Here is a 27,365-nt window from a genome sequence, read left to right on the forward strand (position 1 = left end):
CTCTCCTACTTGGGGAAAAAAAAAAAAAAAAAGAATAAGAGAAGTCTCCATAAATCTTGAGCTACTTACTGATGGAGAGGACTCCCCTCCTCCTGCTCCACACACTGTGGCACAAATTATGGCCCAACTTCACTGTTGTTCAGTGATGAACATCTGAAAAGGCTGTGACAGATGAGAGAAGGGATGATTTAACAGCCATAAATCCAGCCAGCTTAGAGGTGTTTTTACAACCAAACCCATCTTGAATCCCCTCTGTTATGAATACTTATCACTCCCAGACACTGCTACAATGGAAAGATTTTTAACAGCTTTAATAGAGACGCAATAAAACCCCCAGAGCCCGGCAAGCAGACGGCCTTTGATCCCTCCCAAGGGAGGGAGAGGGGCTGAGAGATGCTCACTGTGCTCAGGCTTGAAGGACCAGAGCTGGAGCAGCCACTGGGCCACTGCTGATCCTGGGTTTAATGGATGGGTGGCATCATCCCAGAGCTGGATCAGTTTTCCTAAAGCTGCTGCACAGTGTAGCTAATACCCCACAGGGAAGAATGGGGAGATGGGCTGTGGCTGTAATGCCCAGCACCTTCCTGCTCTTACCTTTCCCAGGGTCTCCTCCTGCAGTTCCCCACATCACACCTGGTCTAACCCACCCTCAGGGATTTTAGAATGAGGGTCATTTCAGCTCAGCCAACGACCCTCCTGGGTGGGCTGACACCCCTCAGCTGCCTCTCACTGCTTTTAATGCAGCACTTTTTAATTTGTTAATGATTAAATGGGCTTAATGACCACCACACAACGAGCAGGACAGGGACACTGCTCCCAGGAGACTCCCCACCTCCAGGTTAACTCACCATGGATCTCACTCCCTCACAGTTTGGGATTAAGTGGCCAGAGATCTCCTTCCCTCTTGCTATGCCTGCTGCCCCTATAACCTCCCAACACCCTTCTGCAAGCACCCAGCCTGCAAAACCAGGAACAGGGAGGTGCTGGGGTGCAGCCACTGCAAAGGGCACCTGGTGCTGAGCAAATACCTCAGGAATAAGCCCCTCCTTTCTTATACACACAAACTTATCAGGCACAGCAAGGTGATAAGGAATTCAGCAGATGGAAGGAACAAAAGTGATCCCAGGGCATGTGGATGGCTCCTGGTTTTCCATAGCTGGGCAGTCCACATCCAGGTAAAACACCAGGTAAAACCTCTGAGCATGAGCTTTGGGGAGGGTGGTTTCTGTGGAGGGTAATTAAAATAAAAAGGAGTGGGGCAAGTTCCTTCCTAAGAGAAACTTGGCCACAAAACCCTCCCCTTGGGCTACCAAGAGAGAAACCAGCCCTGCAGGGCAAGGAACAGGCTCAGCTTGGCCATATGGAGACCCAAGGGGACGTGGACTCCGAAGCCTGGGTGGAGGATGACACTCCCAGCCTGTTAACCTAAGGGAATATCTTTTTTTAATAGGATAATAGTGAGTAATTGATTTTTAAATACACTGAAATCAAATGTCCCGAGGCCAGAGCAGGATCTCAGCTCTGTCATCAACTCAGTGGTGACTGGCAGAGACTGAGAGCACAGGGGAAAAGAAAATAAAAATTAAATCTCCTTCATGTGCCTCTCTGGCTCCGGGGCAAATGCTAAAGTCTCTGTAAAAGGTGCATCAATTTTTCTCTATTAAAAAATAGGTCAGCAAAAGACAGATGATGATGAGGGCAGAACTGGGAAGGCACCAGGGACATCGAGGCCAAGCAGGAAGCACGGAGAAGATCCATTGGTTAAAACACACGACAACAGTGGAGCAAAAAAATTTAATATTTAAGGTAATTTATTCCAATCTCTCTCTCTCTCTCTCTCTCTCTCTCTCTCTCACCCCATCCTTTACACAGTCCCGGCCTAGAAGGGTTTATGGATATTTTTTATTTGATTTTAATTATTTTTAATAGAAAAATACACATGCAAATAATATACACTTCAGCGCTGAACTTCTTTTTTCATGTTGGGAAAAAAAATAATAAAGAAATAAAGGAGGATTTGGGGAAGACCTGAGTGGAGACAGATACAGGGATGTCATGGGGATAGGATGCTCCAGGATGCTGAGCTGCCTGTGGTCCAGCACATCCTGTCCATCAGGAAGGTGTTCATGGAGCTGAGGGGCTGCTGGAGGGACCAATGTCTGCCCCTCACCCCGGCAAAAACCCTTCTCCAGTAACTCTATCCAGGTTTGGGAATGGCCAAGGGAAAATTTGTGCTGGATCCATCCTTCCTACAAGACCCAACGTGGAGCCAAGTCCCATCCCCAGCAGCAAGGGAAGCCCAGCTTAGGTAAAAGCATCACTTTGATGCTCAGAAATAATACCAGAAACTAAGAGCTACATGGAAAAAATACCATTTTATGCTATTTATCCTAGAGGATACAGCTGGCAGCATGGGGAAAAATGGACTGACAGTCTCTTGAAACCTAGACTTGTGTTTCAAGATGATGTTTTTGGGGTGAGACTGAGTGTTGGACCTTTGGCTGAGCAGGGCTAGGGGTTTCTGACCCTATGGGATGCTCCTTGCAGAGGGGAGCAGTGATGTCCCCGTGTCCCCAGCGATGTCCTCATGTCCCCAGCCTCTCTGCAACCACCATGCCAAGATCCATGGGGAAAAATCAGATATGCTGCACAGTGGGAGCTGCCATCCCTTGAGCAGAACAGGAGATGTCCTTAAGATAGGGCTATTTCAGGTTTGATGGATGATCAGCTGGAGCAAAGGGGCTGGGGAAGGAGGGGACAGCGAGGAGCAGCCCGGGGAAGGAGAGCGATTAATCTGCTACCACGGTCGCTGCAGGAAGCCAGGAGGCTTTGGGAAATGTCACAATCCAGCGACATCCCAACGCTGACAGGGCAGCAGGGAGCAGGATGATGTGCTTTGCTGCCTCCTCCCAAGCCACGAGGTTCTCCTCTGCCTCCTCTTCCCACAATCCTGCCCAAGGCCATGGCTTTTTTCCTACTGATCCAGGCTAATGATATGAAGCAAACTGTGTTTCCTCTTTGCCCAGAGGTACAAAACCACACAGGCAGTGCAGAGAAGGTTTCCCAAGGGAAGGATTTCCTTCCAGCTCCCAAGGAGCTGTATACTGAGCACAGTAGCAGCACTTTGCCAGCCCCATCTCTGCTCCCACCAACCCCTCGCACTGCCCGTGTCCCCAGCCAGTGGTGACATCCCTGGATACACAACACAACCTGAGTGACCCAGAGCCTCCTGTTGGCTGCTGCATCCCATCATCCTCCTCAGCAGAAAGGACAAACCCACGTGTTTCCAGCACCCGGTGCCTCACTACGGACATATGGAGATGGATCAAACTGGGGGCAGAGCCGGCTGCTCCCCCTGGCACTGGCTTCCTCAGTGGCTGGATGCAGCCCCAGCGCCTGGATGTGATCCCTGCCCTCTCCTCCTGCATCTCTAGTACAGTTCCAGCATCTGCTGTGCTCATCAAGGGGATGGTGGCAGGGAGAAGCAGCCTTGGATACCTCTGGATTTACCACCATCCATGGCAGCCTTGGAAAAGCACCGAGCTGCAAACACTGGAGACCACAGCAGCCTTTCATGGGGGGCTGAAGACTGAGCGCCTGGGGGCTGCACAGTCGCTCTCTTTCTGCTTTTGCCTTGTGATTTGTTTTGCTTTTTAACTGACAGAGTTCACTTTTGGGACTGTCTACTCCGAAAATAGAGGCAGGAGGGTCTGGCGAGGGCAGGGGGCTCTTCAGCTCCTATGTCTACAGGCTGCCCTGGTGCAGCTCTAAAGTTTGGTGGATGATCATGCAGGTTTTATTGCAGCTTGTGTGTGTGATTTTTGTTGTAAGTATCCCAGCTTCAGCCTCAGGTAGCCCCGGAGGTGGGTTTCTCTCCCCTCCCCACCTGTCCGGCTGCCGTCTCTCCATCACCACGTGCCAGCCAGGAGGCTACTCGGTGGCCATCTGCTCGATGTGGTCACTGAGCAGCTTGTATTGCTCTGCAGAGGAGAAAGAAAAGAGCTCTGGGAGGGTGCTGAACCACCCCATCTATGCTTAATCCCTCCAGGATCCCATGATGGGGGTGCACATCCCTTGGGATCTCCCCTACCTTCATCCAAATTGCCGATTGTCGCCTGCTTCTTCAGGAAGTCGCTGCAGAGCTTCTTGTTGAGGCCAAATGCCAGCATGTTGTGAATGAAGGTGCTGAGGGAGAACAGAGATGCTCTTGGTGAGGGAAGGGCCACGCTGGTCTTTCTTCCCCCCACATTCCACTCCCTCTCCACAGCCCCTTGTGCCGGGCACTGGGATGGTGCTGAGCTGTGGTAGAGCTCTCCCACGCCCTTTGGCACCTGGATATTCAATATACGGGGCAGGAGCAGCTCCCAGGGGGAAGCTTCAAGCACCCTCCACACCATAAGGGATGTCTCCAGTGGGGAACATCTGTCAGGTGTCCCCCCTCCACAGCTGGTCCCCAGGAGGGCCAGTCCCCATGCCCTGCTCACCCCAGCTGCCCAAAGGTGATGTTCTCGTTGAAGCGCAGGCTGTCATCACGCTCCTCCTGCGTCATGTGGCACCACTTCTCTCTGAAAGGCACAAGTCAATCTGGCACCACCGTCACCCCAGGACCCCATGCCTGCCTTCTCCCTCTCTGGGCCATGTTGCTGGAGGACAGGAGGGCATCCAGGGTTTCTCTTGTGCTGGATGAGCTCGCAGGCTGCATCCATGCACAGATCTCCTGCCCTGGGGCAAAGCAAGAGATGCCCCAGGAAAAGGTCTTATTCAGCCTTGGCTTTGCCCTGAAAGGCCTTGATTAAGAGCTAAAACTAGCATTGACTGCTCCAGCACAGAGCTCACCTTTGGTGCCATTGCTTCAGCGAGGGGGATGAGGAGGAAGCAGGGGGATGGCCATCCCAGCAGGGCTCTGCTGAAGGCCCCCAAACTGGAAGGGGTGCTAGAGGGGGTACCAGGCACCTCTTTCCCCATCTGCAGCAGGGCTCCAACTCCCTGAACCCCAAGCAAGCTGCTCCCCAAACATACCTCCCCCTCCGACAGCGCAGGGGGTTCCCATACCCCTCCCCACGGCCCCTCTCCAGGGCTGATGCGCCAAAATCCCAGTGGTGCCCCGAGGATGCCCCAGCTCCACTCCAGCTCCCTGCAACTGCAGCATTGCCTTAAAGGGTGGAAGGTTTTAAGCTCTAGATGTTTGCAACCAGCTCTAGGCAGTGGCAGGAGTCCCCATCCCAGGAATAAAGCCTGTGCCTCAGGGATGTCCCTGGGGTGGTGGCAGGGGGCTCAGTGCATGCATGCTGGGGAAACTACAGCCCCACAGTGAAGCCAGGCCCTTCCCAAGAAGTCAGGTGAGGTTACAGCCAAGGATGAGACAAGGAAAAGCAAGGAAAAACAGGGATAGGAAGAAGAAACATAGCTCTATGGAGGAGAAGGAAGAGGAGAACACCAGGAGCAGAACACACATTTGTAGCTTGCGGGAACACCAAGCAGGAGGGGGGTCTGTGTTGTGTGGAAAGTACAGCTGGGACAAGGGGGTCTCGCCCTAAATTCTGTGAGGTTGGCTCAGCCCAGTGCACATTTGCGTGGCTGAAACTGGAAGAGGATGAGTGTTCAGCCAGGCTGACCTCATGAAGGGAGCCCGTCCTCGTTAACCCAGCTCAGCCTGGGTGTGCGAAGCTTTTAAGCTGAGCCTTCATTTACCAGCTCATATTTATAGGGCTCTGGAAACACATACAATATGTTTAAAAGGATTAAAAAAAAAAAAGGTGTAATTTCTCCCAGATAAAGCTTACGATAACAAATAAAACCCACAGCCAAATGGGGAGGCTGAAAAGAGAGGAGAAAAATTAAGGGGCTTTGAAATCTGGAAGCAAAACTTCACAGAACCCACTGGCTCGCTTACAGAAGAAGCATGTTTGTAACATTTTTTTTCCTGCCTTTTTATGTTTTTGAGGGAAGAAGGAGGGACAAAAAACATTATCAAAGTGGCCCCCTCAAAAAAACTGGCTGTGTTTCTGGCTTATTACTCGGGGAGTAACATGCCTGGGAAGGGGGAAAACCCACATGTGGCTCCACTCAAAGCCTTTGATCTTCATACTGGCCCAGCAGGGCAGGCTCAGGGGTGAGCAACCCCATGGGCTGTGGGGTTGTATTTTGGGGTATCCAGGAAAGCTTTGCAGTGACTGGAACTGGTGAGAACTGTTCATCAACTGCTCAGCATCACCCCTCTTCCAGCAGCAGCATTTCCCCCTCACAAATTTCCTCAGAGCAAATCTGAGCAGTGCTCACTCCAAGCAATATTTAGGTTATCCATTTGCCAATACATTCCTCAGCCACACGGAAGATTTACTGCCAGACTTCAAAAAACCCTCATCCTCTTGCTAATGCCACCACTTGGAGTGATTTGCTCCAAGATCCCATGCTCCAGCAAGGAGCAATGACTGTCCTCTGCACTGATGCCAGTTCGAGGCACGGATGGATGTGGCTCCAAGGACATGATCCCAGTTGTGACATGCAGCCCCCATTTGCATTTTTAATTTTACAAAGGGATGGCAGCAAAAGAGTGCATTAAAAAAACCAAAAAGGACCAGCTTTTCCAGCTGGCAAAGGATCCTCAGCACCTCTATGTGGCAGCAGAAGCCAGGAGCAAGCGGGAAGGACAGGAGAGGGGGATGCTTTCTCCACAAAGAGACTCAGTTCATGTCCAAAACCTGCCCAGAGGGATGTTCCCAGCAAAATCTCACAGCTTAAAACTATTCATGTTCCTTTTCAAAAACCACATTAAAGAGGAACCACTTTAAACCTCTCTGGCCCTTCGGTGAGGGTGATGCTCATGGTCAAACCTTTGGCAGCCATTCCTCCCCAGTGGAGAAAGGACCTTCCAGAGCCCCCCAAAACACTTTACTCCCCTCTCCAGGGCAGAATTTGGACCTGAAGTGAGCATCAACCTCTGGACACTAATGAAGTACAGGGACAGACACACCTCTTCTCCTCTTCCTCCCCAGTGTTCCCTCTGGAGCAGCAGCAGAAACGGGGCCGACAAAAGTGGTGCGTGAAAAGACCATGCAAGACAGAGGGATGGAGGGGAACGGAGAGAAGAAGAGATGGAAGAAGATTGTTAGAAGGCAGAGAGAAAGGAAAGAGAGAGAAAAAGAGGAGTTTAGTTCTGATTCCTTTCCCCCCTCCCCGCCCTCCCCACACAGAGGAGAAAAATCCTCCCCAGGTCTCGCTGCAGCCCCAGAAGGACACGACCCAGCTACCCCAGAGATGCTCTGGGCACCCCACAGAGATGGGGTACCCCATCCCCAGGGACCCTCTGGACACCTGCCATGGCCAAGCATCAACCTGGAATTTCAAACCCAGCCCTCACCAACCACCTTCTCCTGCCAGGGATTTCAATCCTCAGTCCATCAAGTAGCACCCTGGTTCACCCAGTGGCTCCTGTTATCCTCTGCAGAGGACTACAGGGGGGGGTCACCACCACCTTCCAACCCCCTCTGAGATACTCAGGGTACTGCAGGCTGCAGCTCCCAAAGCTCATTTGTTAGTCAGGCTTGTTTCTGCAGCAGAGGCAGACTCAGCCATCAGATTAATTGGAAAAGGCACCCGGAGCAGAGAGCAGCTGCCGGTGGCGTATGTCCTTGTGAGACATTTGCTGCTGCTAATTTGGGGCTTAATCAAAGCAAATGCAGTTATGGTTCCATTACTGTTCAATAGCCTCTTTCAGTGCTTGCTAGGGAAAAAAAGGAAGAGCATTAAAGAGGAAAAAAGGGATTGATCGGTGCGCTGAGGCTGGCAGAGCATCCTAGGGTGAGAGCCAGAGCTGCTATGGCTTAGCTCAGGATTTGGGGAGGACACAGGCAGACTGGCTGCTTCAAGAGGTGCTGTCAGTGCTCAGAAAAGGGGCCGCTCAAATGCTCTGAGCTCGAGGACTCTCACCCCAGAGCTCAAAGCCTCAAGGCACTCACAGACAGCAGGAGGGTCTGGCTTCGGAGCAGGGAAACTGCAGTCGAGAGGAGGGAATTGTTTGAGCCCTCACAGCAGCCCCATGGGGGAGCAAGAGATGGGCATGAGCCTGGAGAGTGTCTCACCCACCCCTGCACCCCGAGGGGTCCCCATGCCCAGGCACAGCCACCCTGTGACAAAAGCAGCCCCTTCCCCTTGCAGGGTTTGTCCCAATCCTCCCAGCTCTCAGGGCTGGCCCTGCTGCCATCCCCAGCTCTCGTCCTTGTGGGTTACCCAGGGTTGGTCACCACAGCCCTCCTGGGGACAGCAGGGACAGGACATCCCCTCCCATCCACTGCATCTCCCTGAGGGCTGCACCAAGCATCTCCCAGATCTGCTGGCAAACAGCACCAACAGCCCGAACCCTGGCTGGGATTTCTGGGCACACCTCTAGGGCTTTGTTCTTCCAAAACCAATGCAAAACAAGCAAGAAAACCTTCAAATCCCTAAGAGGATGTGGATCTCACCTGCCCACCCCATCACCCAGTGGTCCCAGCAGCTTTGCAATCCAGGGTGGAAAGCAGAGCGTTTCCCCATGGTTGTTCATGCTTAGGCCTTAGACCCTGGGGGGCCTGGAGGGGACACAGAGTCTCCTTTTCCCACCAGGAATGTCCTACCTGGTGGTGGGGGATCGCTTCCTGCGCTCGCAGTGCACGGCATCAAAGAAGGCGGCGTTCCAAAACCGCAGGTTGTGCCTGCAGGAGGGAGGGAGATGTTGGGGAAGGTCCCTGATATCTGATTTAGATTAGATAGAAGGAAGGTTTTTTCACAATTAGGGTGGTGAGGCCCTGGCACAGGTTGCCCAGAGAAGCTGTGGCTGCCCCATCCCTGGAAGTGCCCAAAGCCAGCTTGGACAGGGCTTGGAGCAACCTGGGATAGTGGAAGGTGTCCCTGCCCATGGCAGGGGGTTGGAATGAGATAAGCTTTGAGGTTCCTTCCAAGCCAACCCAGTCTATGATTCTATAACCCCCCAAGCCTGTCCCCAAATCCTCTCAGAGCCAAGCTCACCCACTTCCAGGGGTCAGGAGGTGACTCGAGGATGGCCCAAACAAGTCTGGCAGATTTGATCCATTTTTGGACCAGCTCTTTTGTGGCTGCAAACACACTCTCATTAGCACAAGGGATGTGCCAAAGCCCAAGGTCACCTCTGTTAGAGGCAGCAGCTTAAAGGCACTCATGAACATCTGGAGAACATGTGGGACAAGAGGACAAACCCCCTCCCCATGGAGGCCAATGCCAGGCAGGAACCAGCTCGCCCTGGGGGCTTTACCAGATCGGCTGCTGCTTGAGGTGCATGTACAGGTAGATCTTCTCTCCTTTCTTCTCCTCCTCCTCTGGGCTCTGCACAGAAACTGGGGGGGGACAAAGTCACATGCCAAGGTCTGGACGACTCCCAGCTTCCCACCCAAGCAAAGATTTTATGCCCCCCCTCCCAGCTTGGCATCCGAGAAGCAGTGATGGTTTGCAAACCAAACACTCATCTTCAATACATCCACAGCAACATGAAGAGGAGCTTTGGCTGCTTTTTGTGGGCAGGTATTAGCCCACTAATACTCAAGGGACTGGACCACTGGTTTGGCAGCACACACAGCGACTGGGGGAGACTGATGCACCACAAAAGTGCAGGGCAGCGGATGCCCAAACCTCTGCAGCCTGTGACACTGAGGACAAGCTCCTTGAAGGACAAGAGTTGTGATTGTTCTAAAACAAGGAACTCCAGCATTTCCAGCCCTCTCTCCTTCCCCCAGGATGCCTTGACCATGCCCACTGCAGCAATCCTGGCTCCACTCACCCATCTTCTTCAGCTTCTCCTTTGGTTTGTCCTCACCTTCGCTGTGGCACAGAAAACATTGTCAGCTCCCAAAAGTCCTGTCCCCCCTGACAGCCCATGATGCCCCTGGTGAAGGAAGCACCCTCATTTGAAAGACTCCCTACTCCCGTGCCATTTTCCCTGGGGCCAGAAAGGTGACTAGGACATGGTGGTGTCCATCCCAGTCAGACCCAGTACAGAGATGACGCAGAAGACCACGATCCTGGAACCACATAACTCCACACCCAAGGGACACAGGACTCCCAGACCATGAGGTGACAATGACTAGTGCACAAAGCATGGGACCAGGCTAGAGACCACCTTCCCACAGCCATGGTAACCCAGGAGGTTTCTGTCTTGGTCACAGCCCCAGCCCACCCTGCCCACCCAATGGAGTGGTACCCACTCGCTCTTTTTGGTGGCAGGACCCTTCAGTTTGGTCTCCAGGCCCCCAAAGAAGCCCTTGACGTTCTCTGTCTTGGCTGATGTGTTTTTCAGCAGCCGCTCTGCGATGTCCTTCTTCTCCGCCAGCCACGTGTTCGCCGACTTCAGGTACGAGTCGATGCTGCCCGTGGGCTTCTCCTTGGCCTCCAAGGGCAGAGCATGGGGCTTGCCTGGGGGAAACACATCAGGAGCTCAGTGAGTTCCATGGTCCTGAGTGCTGACAGCTCCTGGGGGACTTGCTCCATCTACAAGATGCACCACGAAGACCAGGAGCCAGATGGAAACACCCAAGATCCTATCCCACTATCCCACCCCAATGGGAGGAGTGGCCACCACACACCATGTAACAAGCCAAGGTGCTTCTGGGCTGGGGTGTTCACATCCTACACCCAGGGTCGGGGAACATCTGTGGGTTGTCACATGCAAACATCCCTGGCTAGAATGCCAATGCCAATGACAAACCAACATCCCCATGAGCTACCACCCCAGCAAGGGGCTCTGCCAGGTATCCACAGATTCTCAGACATGGAGGCTCTTTTCCACTCGGTATCAGTGTCACCCAGAACAAGGCGAGCTGGGGTGCCCCTCCACCATGCTTCCCATGCACAGGGCTCACATCACACAGGTCCCCAGCACCAGCAAAGCCTGCACAAGGGTGCAGATGCCTCTTACCTATGTAGTAGTAGGTGAAACACATGGTCATGAGGTTCTTGGCGGGGCTGAAATCATCCATCTGGTGACACCTGACATGGAGGGAGGATTCAGTGAAGACACCCAGTGATGGAAACTCAAACAGCCTCATGGCTCTGATGTCAGGGGCTTTTGGTGGTTGCAACGAAGCCCCAGACTCCCCCCAGGACTTACTCAAACAGCACGAGGGCGAACGACTGCATCAGGCGGTAGAAGGTCTGCTCTGAGACACACTTGGAGTTGCAGCGCTGCAGAGACAGAGCCCAGGGTTCAGCACAGCAGCAAGAACAGCCTCAGCCCACCCTGGGACCTCCACCATGGGACATGGGCAAAGAGTACACACAGCTTGGCTCCTACTCAGAAACAGCGGTTTGCCTCTCTGAATGGTTCTTTTAGGGAATAGGGCATTTCCAGGTGCTGGTGGGATTTAATTTTAAATAAAACAAATGAGTTCTTTCCCACATTGCACTAAGTATGTATTCAACTGCCTTGAGATGCATTTATTCACTCCTGTACTCCTTGTGCTGAGGTTCCTCCCTTTCCTCAAGTTTCTGCCCTCCAAAAATACTGCTTTGGGGTACAGTTAAATTCCCCTGGCCTGGTTTGATCCCTGTATGGGCCATTCACTTAAGAGTTGGACTCGATAATCCTTGTGGGTCCCTTCCAACTCAGAATATTCTGTGATTCTGTGTGTGATTCTGTGACTCTGACCCTCCTGCCCAGGCTGTTCAAAAGTCTAGTGAAGGATCTCTGCTCCCTCCCCATCACTCCCCTTACCTGGGCGCTCACATATCTCGCGAACCACTCCCTGCCCTTCCCATTCTCGCTGCTGCAGAGCTCACCAAACCTGGCCTTCTCCTCTTGGTCCAAATCCTCTCTGAAATGAGGAAGAATTTAAAAAACACCATTAAAGCTGAGGATGTGACCGGTGTCCCCCATCCAGCCAGCACAGCTGCGCTCCCCCACATGATTCCTCAGCAGCAACAACGCAGCACTGCGATGCCGGGAGGAAGGCAGAGGAAGAGGGGAATGGAAGCATCCATTTTGTCATCCCTCGGCTTACGCTGCTCTTTTATTCCTCCCTGGCAGGGAGGAAACCAAAGGCAGAGGGAGAAGGGAAGAGCCAAGGACAACGCGAGCAGAAACTGAGCTCCAGAGACAGGCGCGGTGCCCCAGAGCGAAAACAAGCCCTGTTGCTGCTCATCACGCTCCGTCTGCTCGATCCTGCTTGACACGCTGAGACACCACGTTACAGAGACCACAGGGATGGGGACAGAGCCCAGGGCTGCCTGGGGGTCCCGGGGCACGTGTGAGCCACCGGCATTTGCACGGGCATCAGCAGAGATGCGCAGTGGGGAGAGGAGATGGAGACCCCCGGCATGGTGAGCCCCCTGGCACAGCGAGCCCCTGGCAGGGGAAAGGGGACAAAGAAAAGGGGAGGGAAGATGGGGGTGGAAGATGAGCTGGGATGTGCTCAGGAGAGGGGTGCAAGCCAAAGCCTGCATGCCCTCTTAGCTCTGACGCTGTGGAGCAACAAGCTGCATTAGCCAAGCCCAGGGAAGGACACAAACCGATGCTCTCAGAGTGGGAAAGCAGCCAGATCTCGTCCCATGGGATGTTCCCTGGCAGCAGGCTCAGCAGCACTCACTGGCTCTGCTTGCTTACCCCCCGGTGAAGATCTTCTCCACGTAGTGCCGCATGAACTCCCGGCGCTCGGCCATCGCCTCGTCCCGCGCCGACTCCGTGCTCTGGCTGGAGGAGAAGGACTCGTTGGAGGAGGAGCGGTGGTAGCCACTCCAGTGCCGGGGAGAGTCACCCATGTCATTCTCGCTGTCCGCCGACTCGGTGGCATCGCTCTCCTCCCCGGCCACATCCCCTATGTCCCCCAGGTGCCCGTCCCCTGCATCCCCCAGGTGCCCGTTGTCACTGGGGGCAGTGGGAGGAGCAGGCTCTGAGGGGTCGCAGGTGGGTGTTTCGGCATCAAAGTCAATGAGGTTCCCCACGGGCACATCCACAGGGGCCTCCATGGCTCTCCTGGGGGATGTGGTGGTGTTGGAGGGACTTGCTCCTTGTCCTTCTGCCCCTCACTGAGGTGTGGAGGCCATCACAGGCAGGATGCTGGCTAAGGCAGGCAGGACCTTCTGAGGGGGGACAGGTTAGCACAGGACATCTGAAAGACAGAGAGAGGATGAGAGTGAGGACAGGTCCCCAGAGAACCACCACCATGGACCTTGGGCAAGGCCACCACCTACGATGTCCCCAGGATGTCCATCAGCAGCGGAGGGACAGGACAGGGACACACCAGGCAGACAGGGCTGGCTGCTCTCCATCAGCCACGTGAATCAGCAAACCCATGCAGTGCTCATGTGCTTTCAGCACAGTTCAAGAGGGTTTTCCATCCTTTAGCCCAGAAAAGAGACAGTTTGAGCCCAAGCTCCATATGTCATATTTGGGATGTGACATCTCGCGGCCTGACGGGCAAAACTGGGCTGGCGTGAGCCAGCAGCTGGCAACACACTGGGGATTCTCCAGGGCAGCCCTGGAGAAACACCCTCCTCTCTCCTGCCCTCCTCTCTGCTCATGGGTCTGTCTGACCCCATTTGGAAAGGGGATCATCTCTGAGGTGGAGCATCCCAGCACTAAACACACATTGACTTAAATGGGGAAAGGAAAGGGGATGCTGGACACAACAGAAACTGTAATGGGATGAGAACATAGGGTTCTGAACTGCAAATAATTACTTTTGGCATCCAACCCAGATTGCAAAGGTCCTACAGAGGAGGTACAGAGGCCACAGGCAGCTCTGCTCCAGGAGCACCTGCTGGCAATGGACCATGATGCTCCAGCACATGCCCATCCCAGACAGCACCTCAGCAGCTGCTGTGCAGCAAAAAGGGCAAAGAAAGGGCTGCCCTGAAACTGCTTTTTCATCACATCATTTCTCATGTCCTCTGTGAGAACGTTTCTGCCCCAGGAGGTGGCAAATGATGACGTCTGAGAGGGGACCCTGGTACAAGCAGCCCCACTGCAGCATCCGGGCACAGGGCCAGCACAAGGTGGCACAGGAGCAGAGACAGCAGCACAGGTGACAGGTAACAGTGACAAACCCAGCACGACAGCAACATTGACACAGCCCCACTGCCTTCCAGGGAACTGAACCCAGGACATAGGCAACCAGCCCCAGAGCAAAAGTACCCAGATTTATTAGCATACCCCAAAGGACAAATGTCCAGTTCATCAGACAAAAAAAGAGTTCAAAATAAAACCAAATCTGACGTGTTTCACTGAGCAGAGCACAGTGTCTCTGGGAAAATAACCCCCGGGGTGCAGGAGGAGCATCTTCCTCCTCCTCCTTCCCATCCCCAGGGACCCTTCAGGGTAGTGGAGTGCTGAGACCCACAGGATAGCAGAGGAATAAAACACTGCAGCCTCCCTGAGCATCAGATAGCTGGGAAAATCCCTTGTCCCGCAGTCCCCAGGGCTGAGAAACGGCAGGGACAGAAAATCAAGTCACCTCAAGTGGCAGAAATTTGGACACCAGCACGCACCCACCACAAGCGATCACCTCCCCCTCCACTGGCAGCCTGTTCTCCCCCCTTCCCTCACACCGAAGACACTCTCTCCTCACACACACCTGAACCTGCGTCCCGGGAGAGCCACATGGACACTGCTGCACTCAGGGAGCTGCCGAGGCCTCTCTCTCTGTTGGGAGAGGAGCAGCCCAGAGGCTGCGGCACAGCAGGGACTGGCGGGGTGCCCGTGGGGAGCCAGCCAGCTGCAGCCCAGCTCGGCATTCCCGGCAACCTGACACCTCCAACCACCCTGCGAGCTGCAGGGACCTCGCTGTGATCCATCCATCCATGTACCCACCCATCCATGCATCCATCCATGCATCCATCCCTCTGCCCCCTGCCCTTCCCGCTCCCAAGGCAGCTGCAAAGTCCCTTTTGGCACCGATGGAGAGAAGGCTCCGGGGAGACCTGAGAGCCCCTTCCAGTGCCTAAAGGGGCTCCAAGAAAGCTGGAGAGGGACTTTGGACAACAGCCTGGAGTGACAGGACAAGGGAGAATGGCTTCCCACTGGGAAGATGGGATATTGGGAAGAAATTCTTCCCTGTGAGGGTGGAGAGTCCCTGGCACAGGTTTCCCAGAGAAGCTGTGGCTGCCCCATCCCTGGAAGTGTCCAAGGCCAGGTTGGATGGGGCTTGGAGCAACCTTGTCTAGTGGAAGGTGTCCCTGCCCATGGCAGAGGGTTGGAATGAGATGAGCTTTAAGGATCTCCCAGCACCCCTAAATCCTGCATAGTTTCCCCCTGGGGCTTTTTCCAGGTGTGCTGGTTGCTGAGGTCAGGTTTGATGAAGGACCTCAGCAATCCACACCTGAGAAGTGGGGTCCAATCCCAGTTTGCTGCGATGGAAATCCCAGAGGGGAGCAGAATTTGGCTAGTCTGAGGCCCAGCTCTCCTTACTTCCCAGCCACAAGGCTTGGATCCCCATGAGCTCCTTCCCACCCTGTCCCCAGAGCTGGATGACAAACTCAGATAATTCCTGTTATCAGCTCAGGCTGTGGGTGACATCCCACATAATGACAATGCTCGAACCCTCACTCGCATCTGCATCCTACATGGAGACAGTGCTCCAGCCTGGAGCTGTCAGGATGATTAAAAACCGTAATTAAAGTGAAGAAACCTCTGGCTGTCTTCTTGTAGCTGCAGGAGTCCATCCCCCCTGTCTCTCCGCTCCCTGGGTGCTGGATGGCACCTGGACACGTAGCTCAAGGGCTCTGAGAGCTCCTGGGGACATTCAGCTCCAGGAAAGGGGGAAAGACACAATTAATATTCTTGCAGGACTTAGCTTGGCAGTCCAGAGGGGATGGCTCTGCTCCCTGGGACATTGTGCATGGACACAGCCACGAGCTCCGCAGAGATCTCCAGCAGTGCATCCATGCCCTGCCAAGGGATGTGGATGCCAAGGGCTGTGTTCATCCCGCTGCTGTGCGGGGGCGAGAGATGCTCCCGCAGCATGTGGGCAGCATCTTGCCCTGACCAGGGCAGGGCTCAGTCTGCTCTGCAGCAGAGGTTGTTTAAACACATCCCATGTTTCTGTTTCTCAGCTGTGTCATGGGACAAGTCCTTCCTGACCTGCGGAAAGGGGGTCAGAGCATTGCTGCCTTCTCCCATCCCACATCCTGCTGCCCTGGAGGGGATGCAGAGGGACACACAGGGAGTCACCACTGCTGGAGGGACAGGGAAAAGTGCCATTTCCCAGTCCTGGCACTTTTCCACACTGCAGCCCACCATGGAGATCCACACTTGTCCCATCACCCTGTGCACAGCACACCCAGGTCCCGGGGGCTTGTGTTGCCCACCATGCAGCTGGTATGTGGAGTCTGACACGGGAATGCCACTTGCTCCCGCTGGGGACACCACACAACCATCCCCCTCACTGCACCCACAGGTCTGTCCCAGCCGAGCACGTGCCACGGCGGGCACTGAGCCAGCCTGTCAGGGCTCTGCAAAGGCACCGTGGGCAAAGCTGTGTGCCTGCCAAGGAAAACTCCCTGTGCCGTAAGAGAACGGCCTGTTTCCTCCCAGGGAACTGGTCAGTCTTGTTCCCCTGTGTCTCTCCCACAGGGAGAACAGCCTGGCAGCAGGGTCATGGCTGAGGGACACAGACCCATTGAGTGCCAGACCCATCAAACCACCCTAAATCCGGAGGTACCGCAGCTACCCCATCCCAAAGCGCCCCACAGACGTTCAAACACACAAACCTCCTTGCTCAAACACCGGGACTTTGGAAATCTGGAACTCCCCCACTCTGGATCTGCCTGTCCCCGCTGTGGATTCGCTCTGCTCCCGGCACTGGCAGAAGGGACACGCTCCCTGTTTGTCAGGGCTCGAGCTGTGCCCTCGCTGAGGCGCAGCCGTGCTGCGGCACTGCCCAGGAATTACTGCTCTGCAACTTCATAAAAATAATTCCCTGAATGCCAGGGGGGCTCTGAGCTGTGACCAGCGCTCAGCTGCGCTGGCACAGGTGGAGCAGAGACCACACACACTCAGTGCATGTCAGGGTCAGCACCCAGCTCTGCCCTGAGCCTGCACTGGGGTCCCTGTCCCTGATGCAGGAGGATTTTTGGCACGTGATGTGTGTTGGCCGACTGGGTCTTTTCCCCAGCGGCATCTCCTCTCCTGACCCCAGTGTCAGGGCACTGCTGCCGGGTGGGCAGCACAGGCAGGATCTTTCCCCTTCCCCAAACCAACTTTTACCCACACGGGGCACTGTATCGAACCATCTCGCTCGGCCCTAATAACGGAGCCATTTCCAGGGAATCTGAAGCCCAGCAGCTCCCAGCTTGCTCCGCTTCCCAGAGAGCCCTTTCCCCCCGCTGCCATCAGACACCAGATGGCAGCTCCCCATTCGCCTGGACTTCAGAGGGGAATTAAATGTCTCTTGAATAGACCTGCGCTACGTAAGCCGGGCTTTTGTGTCGAGCAGCGGCTTCTCCTTTCACACTTGCAGCAGCACAGCCCTTACACCCCCCACGACACACACACACATCCCCAGGAGCCCCAAAACGCAGCTGCTTATTGCACAATTCCCATTTTCACCAGCAAAATTCCATCCCGGGGGGGCCAGGCTGTATTTTGGAAATGAGCTCCCCAAAAGACACGGGTGGTTTTCCCTGCCCTGAACACACTCGGTCCCCCACTCCCACGGGAGAAGCTGCCTCCAGCCCCTGTGGATGGGTTAAGGATGCAGCCGCCACGGCAGCACAGCTGAAGCCTTTTGCTGGTGGAGCCTGGGGACCCTCGGAGCACATGGAGACCCTCCATCCTTCCCACGCAGGACGGATGGATGCATCCAACCGATGTGCTGAGGTGGGTGCTGAGGTGGGTGGGAGGTGGGTGCTGACGGAAAAGCAGGTTACCACCACCCGGCGGGAGATGGGGAAAGAGGACGGATTAAACCCCAGCCGTGCCGAGGCCTGTCCTCGCGCGGGGTCACAGCGGAGCTGGTGTCCCCTGTCCCCGTCCTCCCTCCCTCCTTCCCTTCGCTTTTACCTGCACCCAGGAGCCTCGGAGCACCCCGGCTCGCCGGTGGGTCAGCAGCATCCGGCAGGGCTGTGTCCGGCGTGGGCGCCGGCGGTGGATGCGGGGCAGGGACGATGCGATCCCTCCCTCCGGAGCCCCGGCGCATCGCGGGTGCCCACGCAGCACGCACGGCTGCGCGCACAGCCCGGCTGGCGGCTCCCGGGAAAGGCAAGGGAAAACCTCATTGTGTAATTTGGCCACGGCTTTCACGGCCGGCCGAGCGCCGATGTCTCTCCCGAGAGCCGCGCCGGCCCCTTTTCCCGCGGCAGCGGGCCAGCGCTCAGCCCCCGAGAGAGCAGGGCCCCCCGGGAGGATCCCCACACCGAGACCGTCACCCCCCAAAAACAGCCTGTGCAACGCCTTGTGCGCTCAGACATCCGAAATGTTAACCAAAATCAGGTGGTATCCCCCTCATAGAGGAATTCCCCAGCCCAAAACAGCCTGTGCACTCATATCCGACATAGTAACCAAAATTAGGTGGGGTCCCCCTCAAAGAGTTCTCCAGACCAAAACATCCTGTGCAAGCCCCTGCACATGCAGATATCCAAAATATTAACCAAAATGAGGTGGGTCCCCATCAAAGGGGAATTCTACCACTCAAAGCAGCCTGTGCAAGCCCCTGTGCATGACACCTGAAATATTAACAAAAATTAGGTGGAATCCCCATCAAAGGGGAGTTCTCCAGCCCTTTCCATCACCTTTAGATGTTTTTTAAGCCTCCCCATCACTCAGACCCCTGAGTATTGTGAGTTACCTGCTCTGCTCCTCCCAGGTGAGACACTCTGGGAAAAAAAAAAAAAGCCAAATGAGAACAGAGGCAGGAAAGTTGCGGTGGGGAGGAGGAACTGGGTGGTGCAGCGACGGGACAAGGGCAATGCTCAGGGGAACTGCTGCCTGCTCGGGGGCAACACCACTGGGGTCCAGCTTCTTTCCTGGCCCCCCCGAGAAAAAGCTCCAAGGTTTTTGTGTCAAAAGATGGGACAGAGGGAAAGGGTGAGAACCCTGGGAGGGATGTCCCAGAGGGGGTGTTACAAGCCTGAATGCCAATTCTGGGGTGCTCTCAATGATGAGGAGTCTCTAATACAAAGAGACCTCCTCTACACGACCGTGTAGAGAAGGCCACCAAACACCTCCACTTCTGCCCTCACCAGTACCTGTGCCAGGGTATCTCAGCCCTCCCAAAAGGACCCAGGCAATGCCTGCATTAGCCCAGCAGGTCTCTCTGAGGGTTGGGGGAGAAACAGCCCCCTCTCAGGCGGTGGAAGGCACTCCCTGACAGCGAGGGGAGGCTGGAACGCCCCCTCCCCCTTTGTGTCAGCCCAGTATCCCTAGTCCTGCTTTTCATCCCTGCTCCAGCATCACTCCAACCCTGAGCAGAGTGCTTTTCCATGCATCAGAGCATCCCCCATGTACAGGGAAACACTGACTGCTGACCCAGCACACCCTGAAAGACTGGCAGCAGTAGCCAGTCCTGTTCTGATCCCCTTGGGGAGCAAAAACCAGGCTTGACTGTAAGAACAGCATCCGCCCCCTCTGGAGATGCCATGGGGGGATGGCCCATGGGCAGCAAACTGTATGAACCCAGGGAAATATTGCTGGGATGAGGATTGCAGTATCCCTGGCAAAGCCTGGCCAAACCCAGGTGCTGCCACATAAGGGCACCCTTGGAAGAGAGTCAAAGTCCTCCGCGGGCTTTTCAGTCCTCTGGAGCCAGGCAGGAGTGAGGGAGACGAGTGAGTCATTCCTGCCATGGATCATCCTCGTCAGGAGATCCCAGATGGTGCCAATTAGTGTGAAACTGCTCATTGCCCTCTTCAACCCCCACGGAGGGGATGCTGCCACCCCCCCCATCATCATCACATCAGCCCACGGAGGAAACAAGGCGCTTGTGACACAACGTTTTAGCTCAGCAGAAATCCGAGAGCATCACTAATCGACTGTCTGCCAGGGGTGATTATTATAATTAAGCCAGACTTCAGAAATTGCAAGTGATGTGTAAAAACACCTCCCAGATCCCCAATTTTTATATAACACAATGGGGAGGGTTTTAGTGCCTCCCCCTTGCCAGCTCTTGCTGGTTGGGTTTTCGCGTGGATGGCTGATCTTTATTTAGTTATTTTTATGTGTTGATTCTGCTGTTGACCCAGGATTTGAAGCACAGGAGATGGAAACCCCAGCAGTGCACCAGCACACATCCTCCTGGCACTGGAAGCATTCAAGGCCAGGTTGGACAGGGCTTGGAGCAGCGTGGTCTAGTGGGTGTCCCTGCCTGTGGCAGGGGGTTGGAATGGGGTGATCTTCAAGATCCCTTTCAACCCAAACCATCCTATGGTTCTAGCAAGTTTTGCACCTCTTCTCCCTGTTTCACCTCCACCTCCTCCACCTCAACTCACAGCCCTCCCCAGGAATTATTCCCCTTAACAAGGTGCTGGGAGATCATCTACCCCATTACTCTGCCACGGCTGGAAGCAGCCAAGGACCAGGACAGCCCATTTCCACCAAGGGTCATGTTGGGTTATCAACCCTCCTGCACCCATATGAGATGTCCACGATTTTTCAAGCACCTCTCCATGGTGGTTCCCCTAAAAACACTCTTGCTCCTGGGAGGGCAACCCCTCTCCAAGCTCCATCCTCAGCCTGAAATTATCCCCCACAGCCTCCCTGTTTGGCAGCCACATCTCTCCTCTCCTCCAGCACCCTCCTCCTCCCTCCTCAGTGCACTCGGAGCCCATGGGCACCCACAGCCCCACCAGCGCCAGGGTTGCAGCTGCAGCGTTGGCACAGGGAGAGCTGCCTCTGACGTGGGTGTTCATCACTCCCTTCCCTTTCTGCAGACAAAGGCTCTGGGGGTGGCTGTGTCTGTCACACACGATAAGTGCCCTATTTTCCCTTCCCCATCACAACACGGCACGACTCCAGCAGCAGCAGTGACACAGCCGAGCTCGCATCTGCCAGGGATGGATCTCCAGCACCAGGAAGGAGGCAGAGAGGAGGGTGGGTGCTGAGAAGAGGGTGACAACCCCACCTACTCGGCAGCTACAACAGGAAGCAGCTCTTTTGTGGAAGTTACTAAGGTATTGGGCAATTTTTTGCTTCACTCCCTTGCGCAGCGGGGCCAGGCACAAGGGCCAGGGGAAGAGCAGCAGCTCCAAGAAGGAGCCAGGGTTTGGACAGCAGAGGGACCACAGAATAATAGAGTATCCTGAGTTGGAAGGGACCCACAAGGACCATCCAGTCCAAATCCTGGCCCTGCACAGGCTCAACAATCCCACCCTGTCCCTCAGAGCGTTGTCCAAATACTTCTTGAGCTCTGTCAGCCTCGTGGCCGTGACCACTGCCCTGGGGATCCTGGTCAGTGCCCAACCACCCTCTGGATGAGGAACCTTCTCCTAATATCCAACCTAAACCTCCCCTAACACAACTTCATGTCATTCTCTCAAGTCCTGTCACAGAGAAGAGCTTTGTGCTGCCCCTCCACTGCCCCTCATGATGCAAAATCCCACTGTAAGGAATGGGGGCAGAGCAAGAGCAGGGAGAAACAAAATAAAAGCTCTGATAAAAGCCCCAAAGCCAAGGTCCTGTAACACCAGTGGCCAGGCTGGCCCCATGGTGAGGGCTGAGTCTCCCAAAAGAGGGGCAACTGCTCTGGGTAGAGCTGTGCCACCAGCACAGCAGAGCCAAAGCACACAGAGAGGGACAGGGGCAAAAAGATACTTCAACATCACCAAGTCTCTTGCACAAGGATAAATCAATTTGCATTAAAAAGACTCACAACGGGAAACCATCCAAGCCCCAAGGGATACTCACCCTCCTTGACCTCATGGGCTAAAAGATTTGGTTCAGACTCCCAAGAGAAGGAAGATGTCAGGTTCCTGGTGCTGATCTGGACTCCAGAGCCCTCTCCCAGCCCAGACTCCCCTGCCCAGCCCAAGAGCTCCAGGCCACTCCCTGAGCCCTCAAACCCAACACCCCAACACCAGCACAATGCAACAGAGTGTTGCCACACCATGTATGGTTGTGACACGGCTGCTAAAAACCTAAATAAGCTGCTCTTCCAGACTGGCCCTCTGCAAATCCCTCCTAATCCAATCTGGTTTATGGCATTAAGTTGGACCCTCCCGTACTGAACGCCCCTGTTTGCACAGCAGTTGGGAAAATCCTTCTGTTTCCTTATTCCTGGTTGACTCGCCAGTGCAGAAGTCACCAGAGCTTCCTTCTCCTCATGTATGGAAGTGGCTAAGGACAGGGATACGCCCGCACTCCCAGCTTCACATCCTGCTGGCACATCACCTGCGTGTCACACCACTGGTCTGGGCATGGAAAACCTCCCTCTGTGCTGGTATAAAGAGCCAGACACAGCCAGGAGTTCTCCTTTGCTGAGATTTATGTGTTTTTAAAGAGTTTTCTCCACCTTATTCAGACACAGGGGAAGACCTGGAGGGGACAAGCCCTGTGCTGACCTCTAGCTTCTCTCTAAATCTCAGCTGGGATCCAGGTTACAAACTAAGCCCCAGACCACGGCAATTTGGCGTGTTGTTCACACAGAAGATGCCAGAGCACATGGATAGGTGTTGGGGATGCTCTGCCCTCCCTGAGGCCATCCCACAGCTGGATCCCATTTCAGGAGGACACGGCTTACCCCTCTGCTGAGCAAAGCAGAGCTTGGCACAGGCTGTCAAAGCCACACACCTCCATGATGCTAATTCCTTCAGGGAGGAAAAACCCTTCCCGTGTCTCCCCGGGGTCCTCTCAGTGAGCAAACATCTGTCACAGCACGTGTGCTAGAGGAGCTCAGCAAGGCAGGCGAGTGAGGATGAAAGTGTTATAATTACCCTCAGCCTCCCTGGAATCTGCAGAGCACCAAAAAGTTATGCCACAGAAAAGGAAACCTATTTTTTCTTTCATAAAAGGAAAGCTGAGCCTATTTATAATGGGAAACACAGATGGCTGAGCTCACACAGGCTTGAGCAGCAGGACTGGGGGGCTCCTCTCCCTCTGCTTCCCCTCCAGACACACCCGGATCATGTTTGGCTCCACCAAACTCTCAGAACAGGAATATCCCGGGCCTGCGAGGGCATTCGTGACTACCTTCGCTTCCTGCAAGTCTGCATGGCCCTGGGAAAGAGCTCCAGGGGAATTCAATTCCCGGTAAGCCAGTCCTTGGGAGCACAGAAAACCACACGTGGTGCAGCAGCAGTGGCAGAGCTGGGAGGAAGGAGGTTGGTTTTGATCCCTCCCGCCCGTGCCAGGCAGCGGGATGGGTGAGGAGCGGGCGTGGGGCTGCTGGGAGGGCAAAGGTTGCAGCTCAGTGTTCTGCTGTCCCAGTGTCACAGGGCTGGGGACCTCACCAGCATCATGTGGTGGCTCCCAGAGCAGCATGAAAGGAGCCTTGGCATGGCAGGGTATCCCTTGGTTCGTGCAAACCAATGGGATTCATGGGGAAAGGCAGCCTGGAACTGCAGCTCTGCACTGGGCAAAACCCCACTGTGCCTCCCCCAGCCTCCCCAAAACAAGCTGTTGGTGACACCTGCAGTGCTTGTGACACTTCAGCGCTTGCCCAGCACAGCACTTGTGTCCCATATCCCCTCTCCCTTTCCCAGCTCAGTTACTAGAAGCCATGGATAAGCATCACCTCCAACCGCACCATGTTCCCCAGGCAGAGCGTGGTCCCTCACCACTGCCCCACGCACAGGAGAGGAGGTGGTGGGAGCCCCAGGATCCCCAGAGCATTTGGACATGAGGACAGGATGAGTGCAGGGGATGCTTAGGAGACAGAGAGGCCACAGCACCAAAGGGAATGTCACCGGCTCAAGGGGACAGATGACTCAAGCCCAGGAATGCAGGTGTTAAGGGCAGAGGACTGTTTGCCATTTTCCTGCTTTTATTTCCAAATTCTGACAAAGACTAGGATTCCTGAGAAGGCCACCTCACCCATCCTCTACTGAGGTTCACATGTGACCTCCCTGCAGACCTCCCTGCTCTCTGCGTTTTCCTTCCCAACATCACCAGCACCTCTGCAATCCCCACCTTGCAGCCTGGAGCATCGGCATTGCCATCAACTGCCCTGGTCAGCAGCAAGGGGCAGGAACACAGAGGACAAAAGAATCATTGCATTTCCAAAAAGGGAATCAGTCTACCCCCCGGGAACTCCATCCCTAATTGTTTTGCATTAAGAGCTTCCAAATTCATGAGCAACATAACCAAGAAAAGGATAAAAGCAACTAAATTAACTCCAGGAGCCATGAGAGGCAACTTCACCTCATGGTCCTGCAGCTCTCTGTGATGCAGCACGTTCCTCCCAGTGGGATCAGATGGGATAGGTCAGGCTGAGATGGAATGGGATGAGATGCCAGCCAGCCAGTGCCAGTCACCCCTAAGTGCTATTTCTTAACACAGACCAAATCTACCCAAACCAAACTCATTTCAAGTTGGGGTTGGAACAAGTTAATCTTTAAGGTCCCTTCCAACCCAAACCATTCCATGATTCTATGATTTTACTTGCACCCTCCAAAGCTGCTTCCCCAGCACAACCCCCCCCGCTCTCTGGAAGTGCCTTGTGCACTGTTATTTCCTTCCCAGCTCCAGCAGCCAGCAGTGACTCCCAGCTCTCTGTTTGTGTAAAGCTCCATCACATGCCGGATAACAGCCCAACAAGGAATTTATAAATATCGTCTTTGGAGGCAGTAATTGTCACTCCAGCCATCTGTTTAACTGGGACCAGGCAGCAGTGGAGGGACAAATCCAGGGAATGGATATGTCACAGCGATGCTGTGGATGAGCCTCTGAGGGGGAGCAAGGGAGATACCACAATGTGGGGTCTCGTGGGAGCTTCACTTTGATCACTGACCCCTGGGGTCACCCTTCTCACCACCCGAAAAAATGCCCAATTTCCAAACTACACCAGATATGCCAACTGTTACCATTCCACACCTCCTCCTTGCCATGGGAGGTGCAGGTCAGCACTCAGTATTTCCTCCCAGCAGACTCCACCAGCTTTGGCAGATGGGATCAGCCGTGACACAGGGTGACACCCACCCTCCAGGCACCCCAAGGGGTCTCTCCAGCCCCAGCCCACTCCCCAGGTTACCCCCCAGCCTTAAAATGCCCTTTACTTTCAGTCCCAGCCCACTCCCCAGGTTGCCCCCCAGCCCCAAAATGCCCTTTACCTTCAGCCCCCGGACGGTGCCTCCTGGAGCTGCTCCTTCCCAAAGTGTCTGGCAGAGGCGATGCCCTGCGTGCCCAGTCCCAGGCGGACACAGCCTGGCGTGACAGGGGCAGTTCCGCCACCATTTACCGGTGTCCAGTGATTAATTAAAGCTACAGCTGACAAAGTAAAGGCCAAACAAGGTGAGGCCGTGATGCACCTGCAGCTTTTCCCTCTCCCCGGGTGCCGCCCCGACGTGCCGATGGGAGCTCCCGGAGGGACCGTGTGCTAAAACACAGCCACAGGCAGGACTGGAAAGACCTGTTGGTGCTCCTGCTGCCAGAGCCACGAGGACAGAGGGCTGGGACAGGAGGTGTGGCAGAGGCCAGCAAAGCTGGTGTCACCACCCCTTGTGCCGTCACCAACACCCTGTGCTTGGTAAAGGGTTGGAGACACTTTAGCAGCCGGCTGGATGCATCCCACATCCCAGAAAGTGAGTACAAACCTATTTAACCCCCTGTGAGGCTGTGCCCACTAAGGGAATACAACCATTTAATCTGTCTGGAGGCCCCTGGCCTGTGGCTGGAACCCCCAAATGCTTAAGGAGTAACCCCCCATCCCAAATCCAGAGTGGATGGGATGCCCTAAGGCAGCTGCTTCCAATCCCCATCTCCCCTGCTCCGACTGCAGCACGAAGTGCCTGCAAACCAGAGCAGCCAGGAGGAAAAAACAGAAAAAAAAGGGGGGGAAAAAGGCAGCTTTATTTCTCCCTGACATTTAATAACCTTTATTGTCCTCTGAGCGGCAGTTTCCCATTCCAAGAGCCAGCAGCACGGCTGATCTTCCTCCAGGCTGGAAACTCTTTGGAGCCTGGCAGCTGCCCCATCTCCTCACTCTGCACCGACAGCCAGGAACCCCAAAGGGTTCAAAAGGCACAAAACAGAAGGAAACGCTGTGGGATGCTGGGATTGGGCTGTCTCTTCCGGAGCTCACTGTAAACCCTTCATCCCTGCTGCATCCCACAGCTCCGGGATTCACCCCACAGCATTCCCAGGCTGCTGGGGGTATTTTTCAGCACTGAGGTTGTACAAAAGATTCCAGGGACACAGCAGAGCATCTGACACAATGAATGAGGTATTTACCAGGCGAGGGGGAGAGTCCCTGACAACTCACAGGAGGCAAAAGCAGGAATTAATGGTGCTGCAATTCCCACTGCCTCCGTCATTAGGGAAAGAAAATGCATTCGAGCAGCCTCACTCGAATGCACAAAGTAATTTGTTTTGAATTTAATGTCATCCCGCTTCCCAGAGATGGGCTGAAGCTGGGAAAAGCCTCTGGTTGTATCAGCCATGCATCAGAGAAGATGGAAAGCAGAGAGGATTTGAGGAGTTTTATAGAGGGGAAAACTCAGCTAAACCTGCACCGTGCTGGTGCTGCAAGAGGCTGTGGCCGCTAAAGTGTTACAGACATCATCACCTAGAGCTGCTGGCTAATAAAATTCCTAAAATCAGCTTAATATTGAATATAATTTTTTTATGGAGGGTATCAGGAAGGTTTTCTCCTGACCACCAAACTCTGCACCACTAAACTCAACGTTGCCATGCCCTGCACGAGACAGCGGCGTCGCCTCACCTGAAAGCACAAGTTTTGGAGCAGGGCAGGAGAAGGAGGGGGGAAATCTCAGTTTTACCTGGGATTTAATCCTCTACTGGAGCCCTGAGCTTTACACAAGGAAGTTAGGATTTTCCCCAGCATGACTTGCTGTGTTTCCTCCTCGGGGCCTCTTGTTTGCACAGGCGGCTGGAAACGTTTCCTCCTCCTGGCGCCACGAAAAGCTCCGGGGGGAGCAGCTCGGATGGGCACCCACATCCCCGACTTCCCAAATCCCCAAAATACCACTAATTCAGGAATCAGACTGGCCCAGATCACCCCCCCTAAAACCTGCAGAGCTCCCCTGCACCTCCTGCTTCTGGCTTTTAATCCAAGAGCACGGCGGGGCCATGTCAGGGTTGGTAATTCAAGTCAAATCTCCAGGTGCTGCTGGAATACAGAAATAATAAAATACAGACCTGGGGGTCCCACGGCAGCAAAATCGCTGGGTTTTTTCCTCCAGGGCTGGAACAAGGAAGAGATAAACCACGCTTGTTCCAGAACACAGGCAAACAGCTGCTTATCACCACGTTTGCAGCCTCA

General features: G+C 54.6%; 1 protein-coding gene across 5 annotated transcripts; it reads right to left on the minus strand.

The window, feature by feature from the left end:
* Positions 1-1,798: 1,798 nt before the first annotated feature.
* On the minus strand, positions 1,799-27,365 carry KIAA0513 (KIAA0513 ortholog). 5 transcript variants are annotated; one of them, XM_017816178.1, is made up of 13 exons: positions 27,242-27,365; positions 12,605-13,109; positions 11,717-11,816; positions 11,114-11,187; positions 10,922-10,992; positions 10,212-10,419; positions 9,788-9,828; positions 9,266-9,347; positions 8,613-8,690; positions 6,974-7,003; positions 4,485-4,565; positions 4,091-4,185; positions 1,799-3,980 (listed from the first exon to the last, which is right to left on the minus strand). In XM_017816178.1, the coding sequence occupies exons 2-13, from the start codon at positions 12,964-12,966 to the stop codon at positions 3,931-3,933; spliced, it is 1,272 nt and encodes a 423-aa protein (XP_017671667.1). In that variant the 5' UTR covers positions 12,967-13,109; positions 27,242-27,365; the 3' UTR covers positions 1,799-3,930. The 5 variants fall into 5 exon arrangements, with proteins under 5 accessions (XP_017671667.1, XP_017671668.1, XP_017671669.1 ...); XM_017816179.1 differs by lacking the exon at positions 27,242-27,365 and adding an exon at positions 25,195-25,512; XM_017816180.1 differs by lacking the exon at positions 27,242-27,365 and adding an exon at positions 17,999-18,132 and having other exon boundaries at positions 9,266-9,350; positions 9,791-9,828.

The sequence above is a fragment of the Lepidothrix coronata genome, unplaced genomic scaffold (genome assembly GCF_001604755.1).
Source record: "Lepidothrix coronata isolate B3197 unplaced genomic scaffold, Lepidothrix_coronata-1.0 Scaffold54, whole genome shotgun sequence".
Classification (NCBI taxonomy): domain Eukaryota; kingdom Metazoa; phylum Chordata; class Aves; order Passeriformes; family Pipridae; genus Lepidothrix; species Lepidothrix coronata.